This window comes from Lactuca serriola, chromosome 8, assembly GCF_051521515.1.
Source record: "Lactuca serriola cultivar US96UC23 chromosome 8, Lser_US96UC23_V15, whole genome shotgun sequence".
In the NCBI taxonomy this organism is placed as follows: domain Eukaryota; kingdom Viridiplantae; phylum Streptophyta; class Magnoliopsida; order Asterales; family Asteraceae; genus Lactuca; species Lactuca serriola.
This window is the reverse complement of record NC_136415.1, coordinates 182357913-182384656: the sequence shown is the minus strand read 5'-3', so window position 1 is coordinate 182384656 and position 26744 is coordinate 182357913. Positions and strand designations below refer to the sequence as shown.

The window sequence follows — 26744 nt, the reverse complement described above, 5'->3', positions numbered from 1 at the left end:
ATTGAAATCTTGAATCATCAAAAAATTTCCTATCGTTCAAGGTAACGGTAGAAACGATATGCCTTGTGCCCTATTCAGTTTACAATAGCAATTTGCCTTGAGCTTCTATTATACTCACAAATTGAGTAAGTTGTGCAATTTTTTGCTCTAAGATTTTGAGGCTAGCTTTGGTTGTTTCTTGGAAGATTTGGGTAATAGTGGCAATGCTTTTGACAATTTCTTCCAAGGACATACTCGAAGTTTCAATTTGTTGGGGGAGGTGGACGATATTGTTGTTGGAACTGTGGAGTTGGTTGGTATTGGTCATTTCCCCAAGCTTGGTATTGGTTTTGACATTGGTTTTTTCCCCAAGCTTGGTTGTTTTCCCACCATTAATCATGTTGAGGTTGATCATAACTCCATTGGTTTGGCCAGTAGTAGCTTCCCTTTTCTTGCATTTCTCCCCATTCTCCTTGTAAATATGGCACATATCGGTATGATGTCCACTTTGAGTGCAAAAATCGTGAGGAATAGGTGTGGGTTGCACACTTTGATCATTTCCAATCATCATAACTAACTGAGCTAGCTCAGAAAGCTGGTCTTCAATGTAAGGAGTAGTCATCTCTGAGCGACACTTTTTGTTTGTTTTTTTTTCTATTTTTTATTTATAAAGATGTACCTACTCACAAAAATCTTAGCATAAATAGTTAGTAAAACCGTGTCCCTGGCAATGACGCCAATTTGTTAAGTGTGTCAAACCCAACAAATAAAGGGGTACAAATCACTCTTTAAATACTACTACTATGCACTAATAATTTAGTATAAGGTAAGTAGGGTTGATCCACAGAAACATGAGATAAGTGCTTATACCCTTTATGCGTAAGGTACAAATGTGGTCACAAGAAAGGGGGTTTTATATGCTATGATTAAAAAAAAGAATTGATGTAATAAATAAGCATTTGATTAAATGAAGCAAATTCAATATTTGTAAATACTCCAACTCTATGCAAGACAAAATAGCAATGTGATTCCAAGGATGAAATAATATTTGTTCAATTTTATCTAAATTGGTACTTGGAAATGCTAACAAGCTCTAGCACCTCCCATTCACCACATTGATTAACCAAAATAAGGTCTTTGATTAATCCGGATCTTACCAATCTAATCTAAAAAAGCTCTTAGAAATAGGTTGAAATATTGCATTAAACTTTATGTGAATGTTCCCAACAACACTCAATACTCCTCATAAGCTTGGGAGAATAATAATGTGTGAATAAGATTTAAACTAAATTCATTCAATAGAAATCAGTTTAGTGCTTGTTACCTAGTTCTATTTTACAAAACAATTACGGATTTTGCAATTAGATAACTTGAATGATATAACCCTAATTCAAATAATCAGTAAGAATTACAATTAGAATCAAACATTCAATTGAAACAAAATCAAATTCACTACATAGAAAATTAACAACAAACATCAAGTTATATGATTGAAATCACAACTAGAAGTCAAGACATAAAGTTGGAGAATCTAGGGTTGTAGTCACTCATGACTAGAACAAGATCAAAAATCTAGAAAATGAAATTAAAATTCTTACAAAATGAAATCAAATGTTCCCAAGTGTTAATCAACTTCAAAAGCCTATGGATAATCGCCTTCTTTGTTCCCCTAATTCGGCTTCCCCTTAAAAAACTGTTTCCTCCTTTTAAGAATGGTGAAAAACTGCATTATAACCCGCATTTACGTTTGCACGGCCTGCGTAAATTAACATTGTCGTTTACGCTCCTACGTAAACAAAATAATACACTACGCAGAAATCTACATTTACACGGGCGTGTAAACGTAAGGCTTCCATTCACACAACCGTGTAAATCTCTGTAAAGCCAAAATCTTCATTTCTTTGATATCTTGCTCCTTGGTGCTTCGCATGTCCTGAAATTTTGTCCTCGACTCTTTTTAACCTCCTCAAGTAAGATCCAACCTCCAAAAGTCCATGAAATATCATAAAAATGTGTGAATGAAATCTCCTCATGAAAAATCCCAAAAAACATGCAAAATGCATGAGTTTAATCCTATATGCAATGCACTTTAATGGAGTAAAACTACAAAAAAGATGCATGAAATGCATATAACAATAAGCACATTAAGTCTTTTGGGGTTGGCCACTCTACAAGCCTCCAAGTCCCAAAACCCTAGAAATCATCCCTTAGCCTACATGGTGGTGTTATTGAGTTCATTATGTGCATCTTGGTGTTTTGGATCATTTCCAAGAAGATGGAGTTTGGTGTAAGGTTGTGGATCAAGGAAGAGCTTGATGTGTTTCATTTATTGCTTGCTGGAGGTAAAAAGCTATGAACTTGTTCATTGATGGCTTAGATCTATTATGTATGAATTTTGGTTGTTTTGGTTCCAAAATGAGATCTAGTGGTTCGATACCACACCAGGAGCTATGAGTTGCCACTCTTGGTGTTTCTGAGGTTCTAGATTCATAAAGTTGTCTCCTTTAGGGTTTGGAATTCCCCATGTAGGAGATTGTGTCCATTTGGTGAAAATATAATGCTTTATATTGAAGTTTGGTTATTTTGGGGCATGCAAAGTCATCAAGTCAATGACTTTATGGTTTTAGACATTCATTAAGACTCCTTGTCTTGAGCATAAAGAGCTTAAGAAGGATTTTTCCTTAATGGATGAGTACGCTGGGCGAACAAGTCTATACGCGCAACATACAAGCCAAATAGCGAGTACACTTAGCGTACAACTGAGTACGCCCCACGTACTCAGTCACGAGGGATTTTTCATGTTGGGCTTCAGTTTGGGCCATCTTTTGGACTTTGTTGTCTTGGGCCCTGTTGCTTTACATTGTTATTAAGTCTTAATGTATGGTGGAATAGAAGAAGAGAAAATAATAGCACAGGAAAGATAACGGAATAATAACTTATGTAAAAGAATTAATAAAACTATTCTCATATTTTCTGATATTTACCTGTCAATAGCTTCTTTGTGGCATAGTTGTCCATTTGTACCTCTGCCCTAAGAAAACACATTAGCTCTTTTAGTAATAGCAAGTGTATGCCTCCATCCACAAGAAATCTAAACTACTTTATGTGAATAAATAAAATAGGTGAAATTTGTTACTCAAGATACAATAAGTTTTTTTTAATCTCCTAGACATTAAAGAAAGCAACATCACATGACAATGGTGTGCCATCAAATCCAAACAATGGCTATCACCACAACTAACTTTCTTTATACGAAACTGTTGTAATGCTTTTATTAGCTGAGGAATAAAGAAATTTGTGGACTTACCATGGCCTAGTCTTCCAAAATCCCCCCTAAGACTAATAAGGATGAAAAGGGGTTAAGCACTTTTAACAAAACTATTCTTCCAAACACAATTTTACTATCAATAATTGTTAAAATGAAGCAATATATAAGAATTAAGGGGACATATCACCCCTAGCTGTATACATTCAGACTTGACTCTGAAAATGTAGTATTATGATCAACTCCACAAGTAGGTGATAGTATTTCTTGCCCATCCAAAGCACTTAATTGGATAGGTGATAGCCTATCTCCAACATCCCCATGATACCTTTACTTTTCAGTTATGTATAAAACAAATTAACCATAATAACACTCAAGTTTTGCCTATGTTGATATAATATAAACTGATAACTATTCTCTTTGAAGCATAAAGACATACACCTACAACGAATTTTCTAGAGAATGAGTAAATATGACTCATAACTTGTTGCTCCTAACCATCTTACTATAAACCCCACCAATCATTAATACATGCATATTAGTATACATAAAAAGATAAAGTACCTCAATGTACCATAAAAAAATAATTAAAAGAAAAGACACATATGTACCATGAAATTTAACTTATATCATAGTCCATTCAATAATTTTTCAGTTCTAATTTGTTAATTCTTATTAAAATGATTCAATAATAACATGTTTGAAGTAAACTAGTAGTTATATGTAACCAACAATGTTGTTGTATGCAAACAATTTTCAAACAATATTAAAATATTGATGCAAATCAAAAAATTATTAAACTTTTATTGTTGAATTCGATTTGATTTCCTACCAATACTCATTATGATTTTTAATCCCACGCTAAAATGACATATGGATAACTTTGAACTTAACTTAAAAAAAACATGTTTTAAAAGCAATTGTGTAAGGTTAATAACCCAATGCTTACTAGTTAAAAGAGTTTCATAATTAAACTTTCTAATGGTCTAAGACCAAATATCGTGTATATATATATATATATATATATATATATATATATATATATAAATTTATCACTACATTTAATCAAATAAATAAAACAATTATTGATGCGACCTGGCTCCAAACCACCTGGGCTAAGGATGAACAACGTCGGGGTGGAACCTAGGATGTCACAAAGAAAGAAAAACTTCAGCCGCTCTCCAGGAGGAGGTCTTGGAAAAACGCTATGATGGTCAAGTTAGTGAGAGGAATTGGGAGTATGAAGGTGTATGTTCAGGGAAAAGATGGCTGACCCCTTAAGGCAAGGTGGCGATCCTTTTGTACTGGAGATCTTCCTCGGTCCGTACAAGGGACAGGGACTGCGGTTCCAATAGGATCCGTCACTCTTATTGGAGGGCCGGGCTCCACGTTCGTGTTCGGTGTAGCAATTGGTCCAGGCGATAACGCTGTGGCTGGGCTCTTTGTCTCCTGGAGCCGTTATCCTTGGACTTTAGCTGAAGGACAATGCTTGGCGAGGGCGAGCTTCTTACGCGGTCGCCCCCTAGGGATCCGGGATCACTGGGATGACAGAGTCGCTAAGATGACTCTTTTCTAAGAGCGCCTTGTTGGGGGCTCACTTGTTTCTAGCCCACTCTGAGGTACACATCATCAAGTCCCCCAGTCTAGTATTCATATCGTATGCTAGCTAGCTATGACGTTTTGGACTTAACTGTGGTGCACGTGTCATGCTTTTACTCGGTCGACACTACATTTCCTGTGATGTGACGTTACGACGTGTGTGCGGCGGTTACGCCAACCGTGTCAGGGATTTTCGTAAATCCCGCCTTTTTTACTTTTATTGCTCTCAAGCAGTTTTTTCTTCCAGTTCCTATCTTGTCTCTTCATTTCTTCTTCTTTCCTTCTTCTGTTTTTCACCATGGCTTCCACCCAGAGCTTGATCCCTAACTCCGCCAAGTTCGACACACTTTAGGAGGCTTATGGCCTCACTCCGGCTGACGGAGTGGAGTTTCCGGTCTCTGGTTCTTTGATTACTCGACCTCCGCGTGGGAAAGTGGATGTTTAGTTGAAGACCTTCGATGCCGGCCTTCGTCTTCCGTTGATTGACTTTCAAGAGGAAATACTCCAGCGTAATGGGTGCATTGTTCAGATGTTGACCCCCGGTGTTGTTCACAAGATGGTGGCCTTCGAGATAATATGTCGGGTTAACGGCATCGTTCCCGACTACTTCGTTTTCAAGTTCTTCTTTCGGTTTGCTGCTACCAATGAAAAGTACACCTTCTCTACCCGCCGGGGGTGGGGGGCATCATCTCGTTCTTGATAGTAAACCTCCCAAGAACTGGCAGGACAAGTGGTTGTGGGTCAACCAAGAGCTGCTCATCCGCGAGCATCCTCGAGCGACTGCGTTATTTGACACCATCCCCAAGTTGTTCCCTGATAATCAGGCGACTGCCGATCTCTTGCGCACTCTCCAGGTGGATGTTGATGTGATGTTGGAGGTCATACTTGCTGGTGTCGAAATGAGCCCCAACTGGCGCTCCCGGGGGGAGATGTATGTGTTCTACACTGTTTCTAATGGTAGGTTATTTTTACCTTTTTCTTCATTTCCCTTCTCCTTCTCCTCCTCCCCTCACTTTTTGAATTGAAATAAGAAAGGGGAGGATTTATTGTTTGCTTCTGCTTTCTCATGTTTGTCTTCTCCATTTGTTTGATAGGTGTCGAATGTTCCGTCTCCATGGACTCTGTGCTACGTGGTCGTTACCAGGGAAAGCTGGAGCACTGCGTAATGTCCCTGTACGAGACTCTGCCTCCCCCCGTCGCTTAACTGTTGCTGCTCCGGTGCCCATACAGACCGTGGGGAGCTCTACTACGTTTGGAAGCCAGCCAGATTCCTTTACGGCCGTGACCCCCACAATTGCGCCTCATACTCCTACTTGACCAGTGACTGATAGTGTGGTGGATAGCAAGGTTGGGGCTATGGCTGGCGCTCGCCGAGTTGTAAAAAAAGGAAGGCTATGCATGCGATGACCGGGCCAGCGCCTGAGGGTAGCTCGATCGGGGCCCATTGGGCGGCACGTGATGCAGCACCGTTGCCTTATTCACCTGCTGTCATCTATTTCATCCCACTCAACGGATGTCTTTTCAGGTGTTGGTGTTAATCCTCAGTTTTTGAAAGGTAGTCCTGAGCAGTTGCTTTTGGAGTCCGCTACTGTGGAGGTGCTGCATAGCGCACCCGTGTTTGTTCCAGGATGGAGTTTATGACCTGATTCTTGTTTTTTTGTGCGTTCTGTTGCCTTTTATTTTACTCTTCATGCTCTTCCCCCCGCCACCGTGGATGATATGGACTCAATGAGCAATGTCGTCTTGGCTCATAACCTTGCTTATGCCGCTGGGCAGGCCATGACATATCTATCCGCGAGGTCCCATTGTGTTCTGTGGTTTGGTGAGTTGGAGCGTGTGCATTCTGCACTTGTTGAGAGTGAGGTTGGTTTGATGTGTGACGTAGCGGACCTAAGGGCCACCGAATGTCAATTGGAAAGCGAGAACAAGCCTATGTTGTCGGGGAAGTTGGTGTTAGAAGATATGCATAGGGTTTTAAAGGCTCAAGTGAAATCTTAGACCCAAGCGAATGAAGGTTTGATGATCCAGAATGAAAGCCTGGAACGGGACCTTGTCGACCGTGAGCGTGAGTTGGAGGTGTTAAGAGCGGATTGTAATTGGCTTTTCCAAGTTGTGTTTGTGTGTGTGACGGACAAGCTTCTCGAGCATCCCGAATTGACAGGTGGTATTAGCCATATTCGTCATGCTGCCTTTGTGGCTGCCGAGGAGTCAGGTTGGGCGAACTTAAAAGCTCAGGTTGACGCTGGGACTTATGACCCCTCTGCTAGTGACTCGCGGTCGAGTCACTCTTCAACCTTGGATGATGCCCAGTTGGCTTTTGCAACTATGGATTTTGCTGGTTTGCTTGGGTTGGGCCATTTAGATGTAGACGGGGTGAGGGTGTTGTGCGCATTTGATGAGGGTAAAGAGGGTGTGGGTGTTTTGGGTGCAGGAGCTGGTGAAATCGGTGGTGGTAAAGTCGGTGGTGGTGAAATCGGTGATGGTGGTGCCGGTGGTGGTGCGTGAAGTCGTCCGAAGCTGCCCTTTACAGGGTGTGAAAAATGTTGTTGAAGCTTTTGTTTTATTTTGGTACGTTTCAATCATTTTCGGGCCCCTGAGGCCTTTGTTATGTTGGTAACCCTAGCTTATGGCCCACAAGGCCTTTGCGCGTAGGTGGGTTATCGTTTAACTTTGGTTGTTGAATTGCCTTGTTTTTCATGTTTTCTTTTAATTGTATTGAACCTTCTGTGTAGGTTGATTTTCTGTTGGACTATCTTTTTTTTTTATATGATATTGCATCTTGGACTCATTAATTATCCTTTATGTTGCGTTTGCTAAAATGTTAAGCATGCTCATTGCATTACATGCTAAAGACAATGTGTATTCTTTTATTTATGTAATTCTGATATATATCTATTTTGCACTACAACTCCCTATCGGACTATCCTAAGTGTCCATTTGTTGGTCCGGATGATGAAACCGGTCATAGGGCACTTTCCCTATTCTCCATACTGTTTAGGGGTTTACAACTTTTCCTGAAGGAGGTATGCCTTCGTTCTCCCTGCTGTATAGGGGCTTGCCTTTTTTCAAACGTGGAACTTCCTCAGGTTCCTTGCATTCCATGTTCTGGGTATTTTCCTTCCCTCCAGGGTCTCGAGGGAGTAAGATCCGGTGCGGTGTGCCTCGATTACTTTGTATGGTCCCTCCCATATCTGGCTTAGTTTCCCTCGGGGCTGTGCATGGCTGACTTCATTCTCTTGTAGGACGAAGTCTCCTACCCCGAACGCTTGGTCCTTAACACACTGGTTGTAGCATCTTTCTACCACCTTTTTGTAAGTGGCATGGCTCATACTCGAGCGCTCGCGCCGTTCTTCTAGGAGGTCCAAGCTTTCCCTTAGGTTTTCACTGTTTTCTTGTTCCTGGAAATACGCCGTCCGTATTGATCCTATCATTATTTCTATCGGTAGCATTGCTTCGGCTCCATAAGCCAGACAGAATGGTGTCACTTTTTTGCTGGTTTGTGGTTTGGTTCTGTATGACAAAATGACTTCTGGTAGTTCATCTACCAAATTGCCTTTTTCTTTGGCTAGCCATTTTTGATCCCCTGCACCAACGTCCTGTTAGATAACTCTGTATGTGTATTGGCTTGTGGATGGGCCACGGATGTGAATCTCTATTCTAGTCCTCTTTCACTGCACCAGTCCTTCAAGGGGTTCTCAACAAACTGTAAACCATTTTCATTGATCAAGATCTTGGGTGTTCTAAATCTTGTTATGATGTTTTTCCAGATGGATTTGATTATCTGTTTCCCAGTGATGCATGCCAACAGTTCTGCTTCTATCCATTTCGTAAAGTAGTCGACTGCCACGACTAGAAATTTTACTTTCCCTGGTGCCTCTGGAAAAGGGCCGACAATGTCAATTCCCCATTGATAGACGGGCCAGGGACTAAGTACACTTGTTAACCTGGATGGTGGTACTCCCTGCGTTTGCGAGAAGGTTTGGCATTCCACGCAAGTCCGTGTTAGCTCGACCACATCTTGGTGTATTTCTAGCCAGTAAAGGCCCATACGTAGCACTTTTGACTGTAAGCGCATGCGCTCCTTCGTGGGCTCCAACTGACCCTGCGTGGGGTTCCTTCAGAGCAAAATTTCCTACCGCACCATCTATGCGTTTTAGCCACAGATCCGTATGGCCTTTCCTATATAGTGTTCCCTTCAGGACTGCATACTGGGGGGATTACACCATTGTTTTTCGATCTTCTCCATGATCATCGGGGAGTATGTCGTGCTGAAGGTAGTCCATGATAGACGTTATCCAGTTGGGTTGCGCTACTGATAGGGAATCAACTTGCCGCTCGACAATGCTCCTCTCCTTTAGTATTTCCACTAGCACCTCCTATGAGAGGTGTCCAAAACATGTTGACGCCAACTTGCTAAGGGCGTCTGCTCGCTTGCTGTTTCCGATCGAAATTTGCTTGTTCGTGAAACTTTTTAGAGAGCTTGTGATTTGTTGTACCGCTTTGACATACTTTTCCATTCGTTTTTCTTTCACTTCGAATTCCCCTGATACTTGGGTGGGTGCTAGGCGCAAATCAATCAGTGCCGTAACTCTTTCTGCCCCCATTTTTATCGCTAATCGGAGGCCAGCCAACAAGGCTTCATATTCTACTTCGTTGTTGGAAGTGTGGAAGTCAAAACGCAAATCGTATGTGATTTCCTCACCCGTAGGGCTGGTTAAAATCAGCCTTACGCCTGATCCTTCTTTGCTGGAAGCTCCATCCGTGTAGAGGGTCCACTGTTGGTTGGCCTTTCCTTTCGAACATCCTTGATGATCTGTACCGGTTACTTCTTGTTGGAGCTCCCTTAGGATTTCGAGTAAGAAATCTGCCAGGGCCTGCCCCTTCATACTTACCCTGGGATGGTAGCTGATGTTGTGCTCTCCTAACTCAATAACCCGTTTTGCGAGTCATCTCGATGTTTCTGGCTTTAGAAGCACTTTCTTGATCGGGCAACTGGTCAATACTTCTATTTGGTGGGCCAGGAAGTACCGATGGAGCCTTCATGCTGCGTAGACTAAGACGAGCACTAGTTTCTTGATGGTCGGGTAGTTCATTTTGGGTCCCTGCAGGGCCCGACTCACAAAGTAGGTTGGTAGCAGGTGCCCATGTCTCTCAACTACCAGTACCGACGAGATGACGTCTCTTGATGTGGATAGGTATACTTATAACACTTCACCGGGTACTGGGCTAGCCAAAGTAGGGAGTGTATGGAGCGCGTTTATTATCTTTTGCAATGCCGATTCGGCTTGTGCCATCCATTGGAAATTGTTCTTTTCAATGCCCCTTTGAGTGTGTGGAATAGTGGCATGGCCTTTTCAGCTGACTTGGAGATGAATCGATTGAGCGCTGTCAATTTTCCATTCAAGCCTTGCGCGTCCTTCAGCGCGCAGGGCGAAGGCGTTTCCTCGAGCTCGCTTATCTTGATTAGGCTCGGCTGAATTCCCTCTTTTGTCACGTAATACACCAGGAATTGGCCTTCTTCCACCCCCGAAAATACACTTAGCAGGGTTTAATTTCATCTTAGCTCTTTCCAAGGTTTGTAGTGTTTCCTCTACGTCTTGTAGAAATTTCTGCTTGTTTGGGCTTTTTATAACCATGTCTTCGACGTAGACCTTGATATTCCGACCGATTTGACTGGCGAACTAGGAGTCGACGAGCCGCTGGTAAGTTGTCCCTGCATTCTTTAGCCCAAATGTCATTATTGTGTAACAAAAGGTACCATGATCCGTGTAGAAGGTTGTCTTCTCTTCCTCGTTTTTACTTATCAGGATTTGGTGATATCCCTTGTATGCGTCTAGAAAGCATTTCCACTGGAATCCTTGTAGCGACTCTACTTTCTGGTCTATCTCTGGTAGTGGGTAACAGTCTTTGGAGCACACCTTGTTTAGATCCGAATAGTCAATACATATACGCCAACTGCCATCATGCTTTTTACCATTACCGGGTTGACGATCCTTGTGGGGAAAATCGCTTCTCTAAGGATTCCGGTGCTGGTTAACTTTTCCACCTCTGCGTTGATTGCTTTGTTCCGATCTCCTCCTTGGACCCAGTTCTTTTGCTTTATCTCCTTGGTTCCTGGTTTATCATCAGCTTGTGTTCTATGATTCCCCAGTCAACCCCCACTATGTTTGTGGGTGTCCATGCAAATACGTGTTTGTATTTCTGTAGGAGTTGGACCAACGCCCCTCTTGATTTTGTGGGAAGGGTTGTCCCCACGATCACTCACTGGTCTGGGTGCTCTCTGTTGATTATTTCTCCTCTGTATGATGAGTCTGGTCTTGGTCTTTTGGCTTTAGCTTAGATGTCCTTTGGTTGCATGATCTCGTAACATTTGAGTTCCCTTGGGGTGTGGCTAGAACCATTACTGGTCTGTGGCTCATGTTTAATTTGACTATCCCATGGATTGTTGATGGGACTGCTCCGAATTTTAGTAGGGTCGTTCAACCTAGTGTAATGTTATGTTCTGACAGATGTCGTATGACCATGAAATCTATCAGAGTAGTCCATCGCATAGTCTTGTCTTGGTTAAGTAATGTGAATGGTAAGTGAATCGTACCTAGGGGCCAGAGGCTGTGCACACTGAATCCTATGAGTTGGCTTGTGGCTGGCCTCAATCCTTCCTTCCACGTGCTCGGTAGTTATTGGAAGTAGTGTCTGTAGATGATATCCACTGAGCTTCTGGTGTCGACGTATACCCGGTGGACGACCACATCCTGGATGGACCTTTGGATGAAGAAGGGGCCATCTGCACTCCACAGTTGGGCTTGGGTCATGCATGGAGAATGTCAGCCCTCGTATTGCCTCTATAATGCCTCGTATGCCTTCCACACGCTCTACTCTCCCCCTTTAATGGTGGCTCGTCAGGATTTCCAATCTATGTTCCGTCTTCTCGGCGGCATCTTTGGGGTTTTCTGCGTCGAACTTAGCCCGTAGGCTCTTAGCGATTTCTATCACGTTGTCTTTTAGTTGTTTCTCTTCGATCTCCCTTTTCAGAACTGCGCAAGATACTCGCAATACCGCGCTTTGGTGCCTTTCGCTATTGATTTCTCATCGGCCGTGTAAATTTCTGTTTGTATTCCTCGTTTATCATCTCTAATGAAGGGCCTGAAACGCCATGGCTGTCGTCTGTCCCGACCCATGAACCTACTACCCCCTCGAGAGTCAGGGTAGATGGTAGGTTGGTGGTTCCGCCTCCCAGCGGAGGCTGTCATGTCATTGATGTATGCTTTCTTCGATGCTTCACCTTCCTCCTGGCGTAGGAAGTAGGGGTGGGAATTATTTGGTCTGGAACCAAAAAACCCGAAAACCAAATTGAACCGAAATCGGTTTCAAACCGAACCATATTCAAATTCGGTTTTTGGTTTAATTTGAGACCAAACCGAATTGTAAATTTGGTTTTTTGTTCGAGTTTTGGTCTCATGAAGTTTAAACCAAATCGAACCGAAAAACCGAATTTCATCAGTCAATTAATTAAAATATATATTTTATATTTTATATTAAATAAAAGTAGTAACTATAAAGTAAAAATCATTTTAACCTATTTACTCTTTAGATCATTTTGTATCAAACTTTAGGTCTTTCAGTTTGCAACTTTAGTTTTCTATGTTAAAAACATTTTAATTTATGTTTGAAATTTTTTTATGATAATATTTGGTTTCCTCGATTTTCAAACCAAATTAGAATTCGGTTTTCGGTTTGGCTTAGAGAATTTGAATTCGATTTGGTTCGGTTTTCGAATTGGACTAAAAAAAATTTCAAACCGAGGAAACCGAAAAACCAAAAAACTGAACCGATTCCTACCCCTAGTAGGAAGCGTTCCACTCGCTCTTTCAACTCGACCCTCGTCTGGGGTTTTTTACCCATGAGCATATGGGATAACGAACTTGGTAATAATCCCCAGGTGAATGCTCGTGCAATTAGGCCTTCGTCATGTCCTGGGACATCTAGTGTTGCTTTCGTGAACCTGGTAAAGTAGTCCTTGACTGTCTCCCCTTTTCTTTGTTTTCATCCATTGATTGAATGGCAATCACCTTTGTACTTCCGGAGTTGCATGAAGTTTGTTAGGAATAGGTATTTCAGCTGGCTGAAGTTGCTGATGCTACCCGCACTCAACGTCTTGAACCATGTTCCTGCATTGCTCTCCAAGGTAGTGGGAAAATATGTAGACCAGAACTACCCATCTAGTTTGAGGGACGTCATGGTCCACTCATACATGTCAATGTGGCTGTCTAGCTCGGTAGTTCCATTGTTTGTTTTAAGGTGGGGTAGTTTGGTGGTATTGGGGATTTGATATTCCAGAAGTTCTTTGACAAATGGCGATGTGACGCTTAGCGATAAGCAGTCTTGGGTTGGGATTTGTTGGCTGAAGTGGTATCCCGGCTGTTGCATTGCTAGGAATGGTTGTACTAACATGTTGTTATAAGCGGTGAGGTCTGGTGTTGCTGCACCATAGTGGTTAAACGGTTGTAACGGAGTGGGGAAAGTGTATGACATGGGTATTTGTTGTTGGGCCATGGGTGTTTACTGTTGGGCCAAAGGTGTTTGCTATTGGGCCAAGGGTGTTTGCCGGTAAAATGCAAGTGGCGGTGTTGGTATAGTGCCTGCCGTCAGCTGCTGGTGGTTCTGTGGCTGTGATATAACGCCCGTGCCTATTATAGTGTTGGTCGTGTGTAGGTTACTTGCGAAAGGTGTTACGGTTGTCATCTGGGGGTTACGAGGACTAACGGTATTGGAGAAAAAGGGTGGAGAAGTGGGTATGACGTATCGGATAGGTGCGCTGTCGTTTGGTAGTGGTGGGATGGTTATGTGGGTCATGGTGGGTGTTGTTTGGTTCTGAGGTAGGACAGACCGCGCAATTGTAGTGACGGGAGCTGGAAGTGCATCTGGTGACAGAGTTATCACAAGATACGGTGGCAGACCACCGAAGACGGTACCGCTTCGAGGGACGATGGTGGGCCAACAGATGACAGTGTTGTTTCATGGGTTGGTGGCGGACCACCGAAAGACGGTGACGCCGAAGTGTTGGTTGCCTCCAACAACTCCACCGGGTGTATCAGGCTATGTGGTGGTTCTGATGGTTCACCCGTCGACTTCTTCGTCATGTGCGATTATGAAAAAAGAAGAAAGGGTTTGCGTATCTACTGTCACACAAACGGATGGCGCCAAATGATGTGACCTGGCTCTTAACCACCTGGGCTAAGGATGAACAACATAGGGGTGGAACCTTGGAGGTCACAAAGAAAGAAAAACGGTGGCCGCTCTCCAAGAGGAGGTCCCAGAAAGACGCTTCGACGGTCAAGTTAGTATAATGAAAAACCAAGAAAGGATTTGCGTATCTACTGTCACACAAACAGATGGCGCCAAATGATGTGACCTGGTTCTGAACCACCACTACTAGAAAAACAGCCTTTTATGATGCTCAATGCGCGTTGTAAAACGCTCAGACGACGCACAAATGCGCGCCAAGAAAGGACCTGTCATAACGAGAGATGACGCGCTTTCGCACGTCCTCTATAGACGATGTGCATTTATGACACGCAATGTGTATCAATGAAGCCGTTGTCAAGAAAGGTCTTGTCATAAATAAAGATGACACACATTTTTGCGTATCGTAATTTTAATTTTTTTTTTTTAAGTATTTATAGATTTACTAATTTTCAAATTAAATTTGCATTTCATGTCTCATAATAGAAAATAAAATACCATATACAAAAAATATAATACATTGCACAAAAGTTTATGTCATACAAATAATCATTCAAATAGTAGACAAATGGATAAATCTCAAAGGGTTTAAAAATATGTTTGTCTTCTAATAGAACTTATACACAAGAAAGTACTGAATTTGCAATTGAACTTATACACAAGAAGAAGGTGTTTGAATTCAGAAAAGGCCTCAGCAACTGAATTGGCCCCGAAAGCTTGTGGTTTGACTGCAACTGAGATAAGGATATCGTGTTTACTCTTCTTACTAAACAAACTTGACAATAAGATAATATAAAACTAAATTATTATTATGATTAAGCAAAAATGCATTCAAGCTATACATACGAATGGTGATGGTCTTTAATCAGCTGCACATGGAAGCCCACTACCATAAACATAAGTATCAAGATCACTACCATAAATAACTTGCATCCATAAGTTTAACCTTAACCATAAAGATGTAGTACGAAAAACCTGCATCCACCAAGTAGAACCCAAAAGAACTAGAGGCTCAGGAAAGCATATTGGCATATAGTAGAAACAAAGCCCCTCTAATAAGATAAATATGATTGAAGGAAAAGGTTTGTACCATACATGAAACCCATTCAACAAATGATGGAAAATAAAGATATTTAAAGTCCTCAAGGGGTTGTGAAATTAATGCAAATATCTGTTTCACTGCCAACTGATCGCCACTAATCATTCCACTTGTTAATATCTGCAAATAGTATCTATCATGAACACGACGCCATAACATTATCTCAGAAAACAAAATTAAACAATGTTTCGTGTGTTGAACCTTAGAAGCCATCTATAAACCTGCTTCCATTGGCCCAGAGTATGTGTAAATGTAAAATGGAACTGTGGCATAATATTAGAAGCAAATCTAGTTAGTGCAAATGTACTATCAGTTATTAGTTTATTACAGCATCCTACATAGTACTTATGTTTATTCAAATTACAACATTGTAACAGTGAAAAATCTACCCAAACACAAAGCTAATATAATAGATTTTCAGGTAGAAAGTATAACCTGGTAGCAGAAGACAACTTTCTATTTAGGCGAAGACCGGAAATTCATCAAGTATTATTATTAGAAACCTAAGAGAGAGATAAGGAAAATATCTACATCAGCACCACCCAAGAAATAAGAATTATAAAATAGATAAGAGAGTGAAAAAAGAAACAAAGAAAAGCATCAATCAAGGGTACTACATTTCGTTTTGTGAAACCAGGTTTAAGCATTTCCATCACAATATACCACAACTTCGAGGTAGGTGCAAAATGATGAAATAATAGAATGTGGAAGTAGAATGTCATGATAATGCTTATAAACAGATTTGCTTTCTTAAGAAAAAAGATCTAAAGTATAATGTTGTAATAATAAAAATAAATGACAGTGAGAATGTATGAAAAATCAATAAGCTTTCATATATTTATTAAAACAAAGAATTAGATAATCTTCCTCTCCTGAGTTCTCATTAAACTCAATTGGTTCAAAGTCTTTTCCATTTCCATTTTGTTGTTCTTTGCTCTAGATTTCTGCCACGTGTCTAGTTGTCTGATAAAACATTTATTTCTCATCATCTCCCATGGCAGAGAGCAAAGCAAGAAGAACTGTTGAAAGATGGACATTTAGACAAGCACCTGCAACATCCACAACAGCTCCTATAGCTTGTGCATTGAAAGCACTAGAAACCATGTTTCCATCAATATTTAGCAGGATATAATTAAAGTGTCTAAGTAAGAAAGAATAAAACTTGAATGACAGGTACATACGAGAAAGGGAGATGAACAAGCTTTGACAATATATGAGGCAACACAGCTGCTGTTCGGACACTGTCATAATTCCCGGAAGATTTTTAGTATTTGATACTAGTTAAGTGTAAGATACGAGAAAGGGAGATGGTGCTCCACAGATATGGCGACAGAACTTACATGCTTTTGAAAGGATGTGGTATGATAGATTATAAAGAGACGGAATGAGAAGTATGAGGCTAGTGCAACTGAACATGGAACCCCACATCTCCAAGCAACTTGATGTGGTAGTTGTCCAAGAATAGGAGGTTGCAAAGATGTAGGAGAAAATGATACATTCTTTGGCACTTTAGAGAAAACCACATGATAAGAACCAAAAGAAGATATCACCAATTTAAAATGTATCAATAATGGCACATCTTGATGACACAAGTTTATTTCATTTGAGAACCAATAACAAAAGCATCAAAAGAACACATGTAATAGTTCTAATGGTCCACTCTTTGTAATAAAATCACAAGTTTTTTTTTATAAATTCGCATTACATCCAACCGGATAAGAATATTGACATTTCATTCAAATGTAAAAGGCGAGTTATGTGATTCTACAATCTTCTTATAATAATAATATAAAAGAAAAAAATTAAAATGATAAATTGTATAAATGATAGAACAAGTTATTTTTAATTATGAAACTAACTAGCAAACCTCCATTGCAGTAAAAGTAATCTAACTTTCATCGAAATCAGAAACAAGACCTCCATTTTCTATATGAGCATCTGAGTTGGCAGTTGTGATTCCTCACAATCAAGAATATATCATAAGAAGGAAAGACACAAGTTGAAAGAGGATTGGATAGTGGTCCTTGTGTAGAGTGACTACAACATAAAGCCCGAGTTTTGCACCAAAAGCATGTTGCCCTAGCTCACGGTATCTATTAAATCTTTTTCCTGGAACCATTTCGTGCATTTCCACTATTTGCCATAGTGTGTAGAGTGTAATCACCCAGGATAGGACTAGTACTGTGATTCCAAAGTCCCTGAATCAACCAAATTGTATATTATGAAAGTGGATGTTGTGTGGGGATTTTCATCGAACATGTTATGTGCATCGTTTAAACAAATTTTTTTTTTACAGAGAAGACTTGAATTGAAGGAAAAGTGATACCATCCAAGTTGAGATAGGGCATAAGGAAGACTGGGGACAACGACACCAACCATGGCGGTGACATTGTGAAAGGCTGAGTACCACCACTTTGCGTTTCTAGAGGACGTCACTGGAAAGAAAAAACCATTTGAGTCTTTTGCACTACCAGGCCCTAATTCCATGATTTTAGCAAACTAATTCTCAGGTTTGACTATCAGGAAATCATTTGAAGCTTAATGATGATCTCTTACCTGTTGTAGCAAAGGAGATGCAGGCAGAGTCTCGTTGACGGGCGGCTCATAGGTCTGCGATGGTGGCGGAGGAGAGATGGGTCCGAGGAGTAGGTGTTGAGCAAAAGATCGTAGAGGAGGGTGGAGGAGCATAGTTTGTTTCCTAAATGTAGAGAGAGAGAGAGAGAGCGTGTGAGAGATAAGTGGGAGATGATGGTGGAGTAGAGGTAACTGGCGAGGGATGGTTCAGATTCGGCGTCACGACGAGCTTCGGCTTTGATTTCGTTCCAGACCCAGTCGCATTCGTTTTCTCCGCCATTGACAGCAGTTTGTGGGGACGATGATGACATCGTGTACTGCGATGTGGTGTTCCGATCTTGAACTGACATCTTGAGATGGCGGAGGTGTTTGCTTAGGCACTTCGAACTCTTAAAGCTTATGAGGTTTCATGCTGGTGATGGCGGCTTAAGGCTTGCAAATAGAAGGGAGAGAGAGAGAGAGAGAGAGAGAGAGAGAGAGAGAGAGAGAGCGGAGGTAGTGGAAGACAAGCTGCTTAAAGGATTATTAGGCTTTTTTGGTAGAGGATTTTAGAATGAGAAGAAGGAGATGCATCAGGCGGGTTAATTTTTTGGGATTTCATTCCCCCAAGAGAACGCGCACACCTTCCTTAAAAAAATATAAAGCGACACATTTACACGACACACTTTTTTATGATAGGTTCCCTCCGTCTTTTTAATTTTTTTGTTGGACACTAATTTTAAGGCATGCACAAATGCGTATCTTCTATCCTTCAAATTTTGCAAAGCTGACATTATTTTTTAGGGCACGCACAAATGCTCGTCCTCTATCAGTGAGTGTCATTGTTTGCACGTCATTAAAGGGGTTTTTTTTTAGTAGTGCACTTAGTCTAAGGATTAACAACATCGGGGTGGAACCTGAGAGGTCGCAAAGAAAGAAAAACGCCAACCGCTCTCCGAGAGGAGGTCTCGGAAAGACGCTTTGACGGTCAAGTTAGTGAGAGGAATTGGGAGTATGAAGGTGTATGTTCATGGAAAATATGGCTTACCCCTTAAGGCAAGGTGCTGATCCCTTTATACTGGAGATCTTCCTCGGTTCTTACAAGGGACAGGGATTGCGGTTCCGATGGGATCCATCGCTGTTATTAAAGGGTCAGGCTCCATGTTCGTGTCTGGTGTAGCGATTGGTCCAGGCGATATGCTCTGACTGGGGTCATTGTCGCCTGGAGTCGTTATCCTTGGACTATAGTTGAAGGACGATGCTTGGTGAGCGCGAGAGTCCTACGCGATCGCCCCGTAGGGATCCGAGATCACCGAGATGACCGAGTCGCTAAGCCGGCTCTTTGCTAAGAGCGCCTTGTTGGGGGCTCGCTTTTCTCTAGCCTGGTCTGAGGGGCACATCATCAATTATTTTCTGGTCAAGAAAAGAATTATGTGGGGGTTACCTATACAAGAACCGATAACAATGACATAGAAGATTCAGAAATGTATGGTTGATTTGATAGCTTGGATGTTGGGTTAGCAGAATAGGTTAAGGGAAAAGATAAAAGAACCTTCAAAACCTGCAAAATAAGTCCAAGGGTAAAAATTTCATATCCATCTTTAATTCATAAGATAACCTGAGTACTACATCCCAACAATTTAAATATATGTTGCATCTTGAACTTGTCCAAATGTCATAGTTTTTACAACTTTAAACACAAATTTCCTACAAAAAAATATAATTTAGGTATTCTTACATTTAATTATCCACAATGATGTAAGTAAATCGCGAATTTCACTATTCAGAAACCTGCTAACAGAAAAAAGTAAGCTTTGGCATATCTGTAATGAAGATCAACCAAAGATACATGCATCCTATTATTATGAAAAAAGAGTTTTATACAGTAGGAATAAAACAACCTTTTTGATTTTCTTTGATTTTTGGTATCTTCAAACTTTGAATTTCTTTAGTATTTTTGATCTTTTGATCTTCAAACTTTGACTGCTCCAAAATTTTTACAAATTTCATGTAATTTTCTCTCTTTTTTTAACATGTAACTCACTTTTTTTTCACTCAGTACCTACACGCTTAAGCAAGGGCGCTCCACTTGAACTCTTATTGGTTAAGGCATTAGTCTTATGTGCAATGACTACATAAGCTTTCCTAGATACATTTCATGTTTAAGCTGCTAAACATATTGCATCCCTCAAACTAAGTGAGGTTGTGTTTTGTCCTATTATTTCACAAGAATAAAGGGGGCCACAAATGCATTATAACATATATCGGCTCAACTAAACATTTGGGTCCTCATAAAATCATCAAATACAATACTAGCATGGAATCCTAATTGCTTTACCAAAATTTTCTAAAGAGTAAATTACACGAATGGTCCCTAAGGTTTAGGTAATTTGCGCGTTTGGTCCCTAACTTATTTTTTTAACTCGGAAGGTCCCTACTGTTTGTTTTTGTCACGCGCTTGGTCCCTACTATTTGTTTTTATTATGCGTTTGGTCCCTGTCTTACCAAAAAAGACTATTATTTAAATAGGGAAAAATAATGGGGTAGGTAAGGTAAGGTGAGGGAGATGAGGTTGAGGGTGTGTTTATTTAAATAAATTAAAAAATCAATGGCAAAATAGTCTTTTTAGGTAATACAGGGACCAAACGCGTGACAAAAATAAATAGCAGTGACCTTCCGAGTTAAAAAAATAAGTTAGGGACCAAACGTGCAAATTACCCCAAACCATGGGGACCATTCGTGTAATTTACTCTTTTCTAAATTAATTCCTAGCAATTTCTTATGCAAATTTTTTTAAAATTAAGATTCTAATTTAACTAGTATAACCAACCCCCTACCCCACACTTAATTCATGTAATGTCCCCATTGCATGTTATGCATGAAAAAGAAAAACACAAAAAGTAAAGAGGGAATTGGATCAAACTCCCATGGGATAGTAGTCGCGAGGTTGATCTTCTTCATCAAAAGCTCCATCTTCAATTGACTTTAGACATGGGAACAACTCATCGATGTCTAGGGCGTCAAATCTCGTGTGGCTGACAACTCTAAAAATGTAGGAAAGACTCTCGGAAATGCTTGGAAAATTATCTTCAAAGTGCAGCCAATTATCGTGTATAATAGCATCAAATTATCACCTTGAGGTGCCAAATAAATAGCAACTCGTAGAGTAGGTAATCTGACTCGGCGAGTTGAGTTGCGAAAAGGTAGCAATCGTGAATTTATACTGCGACTTGTCGAGTCGATAGATGTACACGGTGAGTCAGTCGCTGGGTGAAAAAAAATTATTTTCTGCTCTAGGTCTGTTTGATGTAATCTAACCACTTCAAAATTATATTAATTCTAATATTCTTCTCCAGTAATTAGAATCTTTGAATACTCCTCACGACTGGACTCGATACTCAGACTTCATTTCCTCTCGCCTGGACTCAGATTGCTTACTAAATCACTCACGAGACCCTTTTCGCATGCTTCCCCTTTCATCCAAATTTCTGAAAAGACACTAAAGCAAACCATGATAAAATAAACTACTAAAATCCTAAATTACTAAAAGTTCCAACAAACAACCAAAACAAATAAAAACAAATTGTTCAACACAAATAAAAATAAAACTTCAATCTTCATCCTCGTCCTCATCATCTTCATCATCTCCTTGAGCTCTGTTTCCTCCCACTCCACTTCTCCCAACATTCATCCTCTCTTCCCAGGTCATAATGTAAGGATAAGGACCCTCGTCTATGTGGTTGATATGGAAGTGGTTAAAAAGGCGGATGTTGGACTCGTTGAAATTCACACCCCGGGCTATATCATCTTGGAATCTTCTTAACTCTAAATTTTACCAATCCATTGGCACATCTTCATCAACCGGAATCACTGGTGGTTCTTCTTGGGATCCTCTTTCATGTCTCCTTACCCGTCGACCCGGCTCCTCGGGTCCTACAACCACATCATCATGAGGGATAGCATAGGTCCCGTTTCCAAAATCTTCAATTATCCTAGCCCTCCTATAAAGCATAATGCTAAAAGGAAGAGTCGGGACCAATGTCATGAAATTCCATGCACCCCTTTCCATTAACCCGTAAGAATGAGCTAGGCGGGTTAAAAACATCCTGTCATTTATTTTTGAAGTCTTCCTATCTTTGACCGCCTCCTCGCTCAAATATGCAGTCATGCAAAATGGAATGTTGCAAAAGGTGTTGGGTTTAATGATCCTCCATAAATAAAAAAACATCAAGGTTAGGAACCTTATCATCATCTTTTCTCATGTTTATGGTGCTTAAAATAAGGCGATGAGTGGATGATCGGATGCTCCCCTCTTGAGCCGACTTGGGGATATAAACTTTGTTGGCAATGGTGTTCCACCAACTTGAGCCCGTAACACCTTCCGGGAATGTTTTATGACAATGCTCCAAGAAGGTACCAAATGTAGCTGTGTGGACCAATTGTTAGTCATAAATTCACAACCCCCAAGCTAATTCCACCATAGAACAATGGCGGACCTCTCCCCCAAGACAAAAAGTAATATTCCCAGGGTTATAGTAGTCATTCCCACCCCAGAAAGTAATTATGGAGAAAAATTCCCAACACAATTCTTGATAAACTGGCTCCTGCATTCTAAACACTCGACTCCATCCATCACATGAGATGGACACCCCATTATGCATAAAAGTCTTGATTAAATATGGGGCCAACTCTTCTTCATAGTGCATCTCCCCCAGCCATTCCCAATTTATTGCATTGGGCACATAAATATCTTTTTTTCTGATTTCCGCAAGCTTCTTCTTCCACTTCGTCATAGTGGATTTGGACTCGATTCGTGGAAAATTCAACCAAGGATGATCCCCTTGGCTTCCTTGTGAGCTTTGACCCTGGAAAAACATGTTCCTGCACACATAATACAACAACCAAACTAGAAAAACACAGAAACCATTAAGCAAGTAAAAATTCTGGGTTCCAGCAGGTGTGACTTGGCGAGTTCATGCAAAGACTCGCCGAGTCCGATGAAATGTGCGAGTCGCATAATGGGTCTGGTCGAATGGTTCGTAAAAATTGAAAATTTCTGCAAGATGTCTAATAATCAGTTTCTCATCAAAAACAGGTGAAAAACATGTTTCTCGCCGAGTCCCTAGAATTTCAAATCTTTTCAAAAACAGGTTTCTACCTAATTAACACCTCTAATTTTCTAAAAATTGAAGCTTTAACACAAATAGAGAATAAAAATCATACCTTGTTTGGAGACTTTTAAGAAAATTGAAGAAAATTGGTGAAATGTGATGAGAACTTGAGAGAAAGAGAAGGCACGTCGAGAATTTGCGGCTGGTTGAATGAGAGTTGTGTTTACCATTTAGGGTTAAAACCCTAATTTACAGAAGGGTAAAAATATATAATATTTTTCAGTAAAGTAAATGGACTCGTTGAGTCATGGTCCGACTCGGCGAGTCTGGTCGCGTTTTTTGAGAATCTCCGAATTTCTTGTAGACTCGTCGAGTAAGTCACCCAACTCCCCGAGTCACTCGTTATTTTTGAAAAATTTCATCATTTTTTCATTCCTTCTTAAAAATATATTCAACACACCCCACACTCATACCATGCTTGCCCTAAACCAATCATTTTGTACAATTAAGAGGACGAAGATAGATAAATCCTAAAAACAAAAAATAAAACTAAAGAGAAAGGTAAAAGAAAGCAAACTCTAGTGACGAGTTACCTCCCGTTAAGCGCTTCTTTTTGAGGAGTCGTTAGCTGGACTACTTCCCGCTCTACGTTTCTTTGTTGTCCTTCATCGGGAATTCATGCTTAGTCTTTTGTTGTTTATACTTTATTTTGTAAGCGTGTATCTTTCTCTTATATGCTCGTCACAATTCTTCTTTCCTTTTCGTTATGGCATCTTCTTCAATTTCACACTTGATCTTTTTCCGAACCTTCTTCTTCTTTACCCCATGCTTATGACCCATCGTTCCCATTCCTCTGGTTCCTTTTTCGCTTCCTTTATCAATCATTATTTCATCATCACTTGAGGTCACAGATTTTATCCCATCTTGATCACATACTAAAGAATCTGGTGGTTCAAAAGCGGACACTTCATTCATTTGATTGTAGTTGTCTTTGTCTCTTGATTAGCCATGTTTGACTCAATGGGTGAGTTATTCATGTCATTAATCCAAGCCTTTGCATTCTCCTTTTCTCCCAAGCTTGCCTTCTTGTCAACTTGAATTGCTTCATCTTTTTTCATTATCGTGTCAAGGTAAGCCAATTGTGCATTTTGGAAGTCACAAAAATTTTCAACAATTTCACTCTCTTCTATTGGACTTTCCAAAGGATCAAGACTAGTGTGCATGTCAAGGCCAAAAAGGGAACTTGTAAGTAGTAGGACAAGAATTTCATTAGAATTGAAATTTTCGATTGGACTCGTCGAGTCAGTCGATGTTACTCGGCGAGTCGATGAGTTTTCCATAATTTTTATTATTTATTTTGAATCAGCTTCCTCTAGCATTTTATCTATCTTCTATAAATCTCTTTCAGCATCAAAATTTTCTTTAGAAGACAATAGAAATTGATTTCGATTTTCTTCTTGTAAAAGCGCAAGCTCTCTTTCTAGCACTTCATCATCCAAATCTATTAAGAAAACTTTATCTTCTTTTGTCTCTTCATGCTTTTTCTCTTGTTTAGCTTTAAACACCACCGAATCATTCCCCACCCTTAGTGTTAATGTAGATTCGCACACATCGACTAATGCACAAGCAGTATTCAAAAATGGTCTCCCCAGAATGATTGGAACTTTAGGGTCTTCTTCCATGTCAAGCACTACAAAATCAACAGGGAACAAAAATTTATCGACTTTGATGAGAAGATCTTCACACATTCCTTTTGCATGTATTATTGTCTTATCGGCTAGATGGATTGTCATTTGAATTGGCTTTGGCTCTGTCAAGTTTAGCTTTTTGAAGAAGGAATATGGCATAAGATTTATGCTTGCTCCCGAATCGGTCAACACATGTGTGACAATTATGTTCCCAAATTGACAAGGAATCGAGATGCTTCCCGGATCACCCATCTTTTCTGGTAGCTCATTCAATACTAGTTCAACTACTTTTGCCATATATTTTCTAGATGCAAATAGACTCTCAACAAGCTTGCATATTGTTTGAAGTATCGTTTCAGTAAACGGTAGATTCACTTGAAGGGCCTTTATATGCTCCATAAACTTCCTATACTCTTCAACCTGATCATCAGGTTTGGCTGGACTCGGAAATCGCAATGGTGGCCGGTAAGGCTTTAAAGAACAAGTAATTTTGTCATAAGGACTTGGACTCATCGAGTCCTTACTGGGACTCGACGAGTCGAGTCGGGTTTTGCTGAGTTCGAGTCTTCTGTCTCTTTTGTTTGTATCTTTACGGAGGTCTTCTGTTCAGGGGTCATAGGAGTGAAAAATCTCTCAGAATAAGTTGTTATAGAATTCAAATGATCCATTCTTCGATTCTTTTCTGTATTACTTGGAAGTTCACCCGGTTGTCTTTGATTGATTTGTTGGGCCAGCTGCCCTAGCTGCTTTTCAATGTTATGAATGAATGCTTTCTGATTCCTTATTATTTTTCTTTGCTCTTGTATTGCAGCATCGGTATCATTATGTATCTTCTCGAATGCAAATACAAATTTAGTGAGCATTTCTTTCAAATTTGGTTTCCTTTCTTGCACCGGCTCCTCCTTTTGGTAAAAACCCTTTGCTTTTTTATTATACTTTTCTTCCTTGGCCTTTTTGTACTCATCATATGGTAGCCATTCTTTCTTCGGTTTTCTCCAATCATTATCAAATCTATCACCGCTTGAATAGTATACTTGAGCTTTCTAGTTCCCATTCTCATCAAAATCACAATCTTTAGTAAGATGGGGTCCGTTACAATTTTCACATCCCACCCGTATAGCATGGATTGTTTGATCCATCTTAGTCATTCTCCTATCCATGTTTTGCAACATCGCCATCATTGCCGACATATATTCTGAAACTGATGGGTTTTGGTCATAAGAACATCCTATGTGCTCACACAAACCCTAATGCTTGGATCTAGGTTTCTCTATTGTACATGCAAGTTATCCAAGACTATAAACCCTAATTTTTAGCATTCAAGTAATCATATTAACATGAGAATAGGTTTAAGATCATACCTTGATTGTTATGTAGCAATAACAATCCGAAATCACCTTGTATGACTTTAGAAAGCTTAGAGTCACAAATGTCACTCCTCTAATGGTTCACAAACACCATAAGCAAGAGGATGAAGAGGAGAGAGGATGGAGGCTGCCCAAAACGTGTTCTAACCCTAAAAGAAGTCTTCCCCATGTTTTTGGGTCATAAGGGGTCTTTATATAATGAGGCTATTAGGGTTATCTAACAAGGAAACCCTAATTTGGATGCTTAAGCCCTAACCAACCCATAGACTCCTTTAATTAAGGCCTTGGACGATTTCCTTATGGGCTTCCCCATAGAATTCGTCCACTTCTTAATTTAAGACAATCCATAGCCCAAATTGCAATTATCTTATAATTACAATTCCAGTCCCTTAAGTTTAATTAATCTCTTTTAGTCACAAAACTAATTACTAATTAATTCTTGACTAATATTAATTAAACAATATGATTTCTCCTTTAATATATTATTCTCATAATATATTAATAAATCATATTTAATCCTTTCTCTCCATAATTCATCCTATCAAGTTGCTTTGGTGAAGGCAACCCAAAAGGACCATGCACCATCGGGTCAAGTACATACCAAAATAGTTATGGACTTAGACACTAATCCAACAGTCTCCCACTTGGATAAGTCTAATAACTATTCTGCGTATAACTTCAGATCCTGATCTGCAATCGTAGCTTTCCAAAGCTGTTGTCAACTCTGATCCTATCAGATACAGGTGTCCTTTAGATAAGGGATCATATATTCCTCCATTCTAGATATCGTATGAGATATGATTTCAAATCATTCTCTTTGTACTATTTCTCGACTTTCGA

General features: G+C 40.2%; 1 protein-coding gene across 1 annotated transcript; it reads right to left on the bottom strand.

The window, feature by feature from the left end:
- Positions 1-9219: 9219 nt before the first annotated feature.
- Positions 9220-9729, bottom strand: LOC145067661 (uncharacterized). Its single transcript, XM_079014748.1, has one exon. It carries the CDS (start codon positions 9727-9729, stop codon positions 9220-9222), a length of 510 nt encoding a protein of 169 aa, XP_078870874.1.
- Between the last annotated feature and the right edge of the window lie 17015 nt (positions 9730-26744).

What these genes read in the sequence shown, in the direction of transcription:
- LOC145067661 (XM_079014748.1), bottom strand. Translation starts at nt 9,729, where the DNA reads ATGAAGGGGCAGGCCCTGGCAGATTTCTTACTCGAAATCCTAAGGGAG.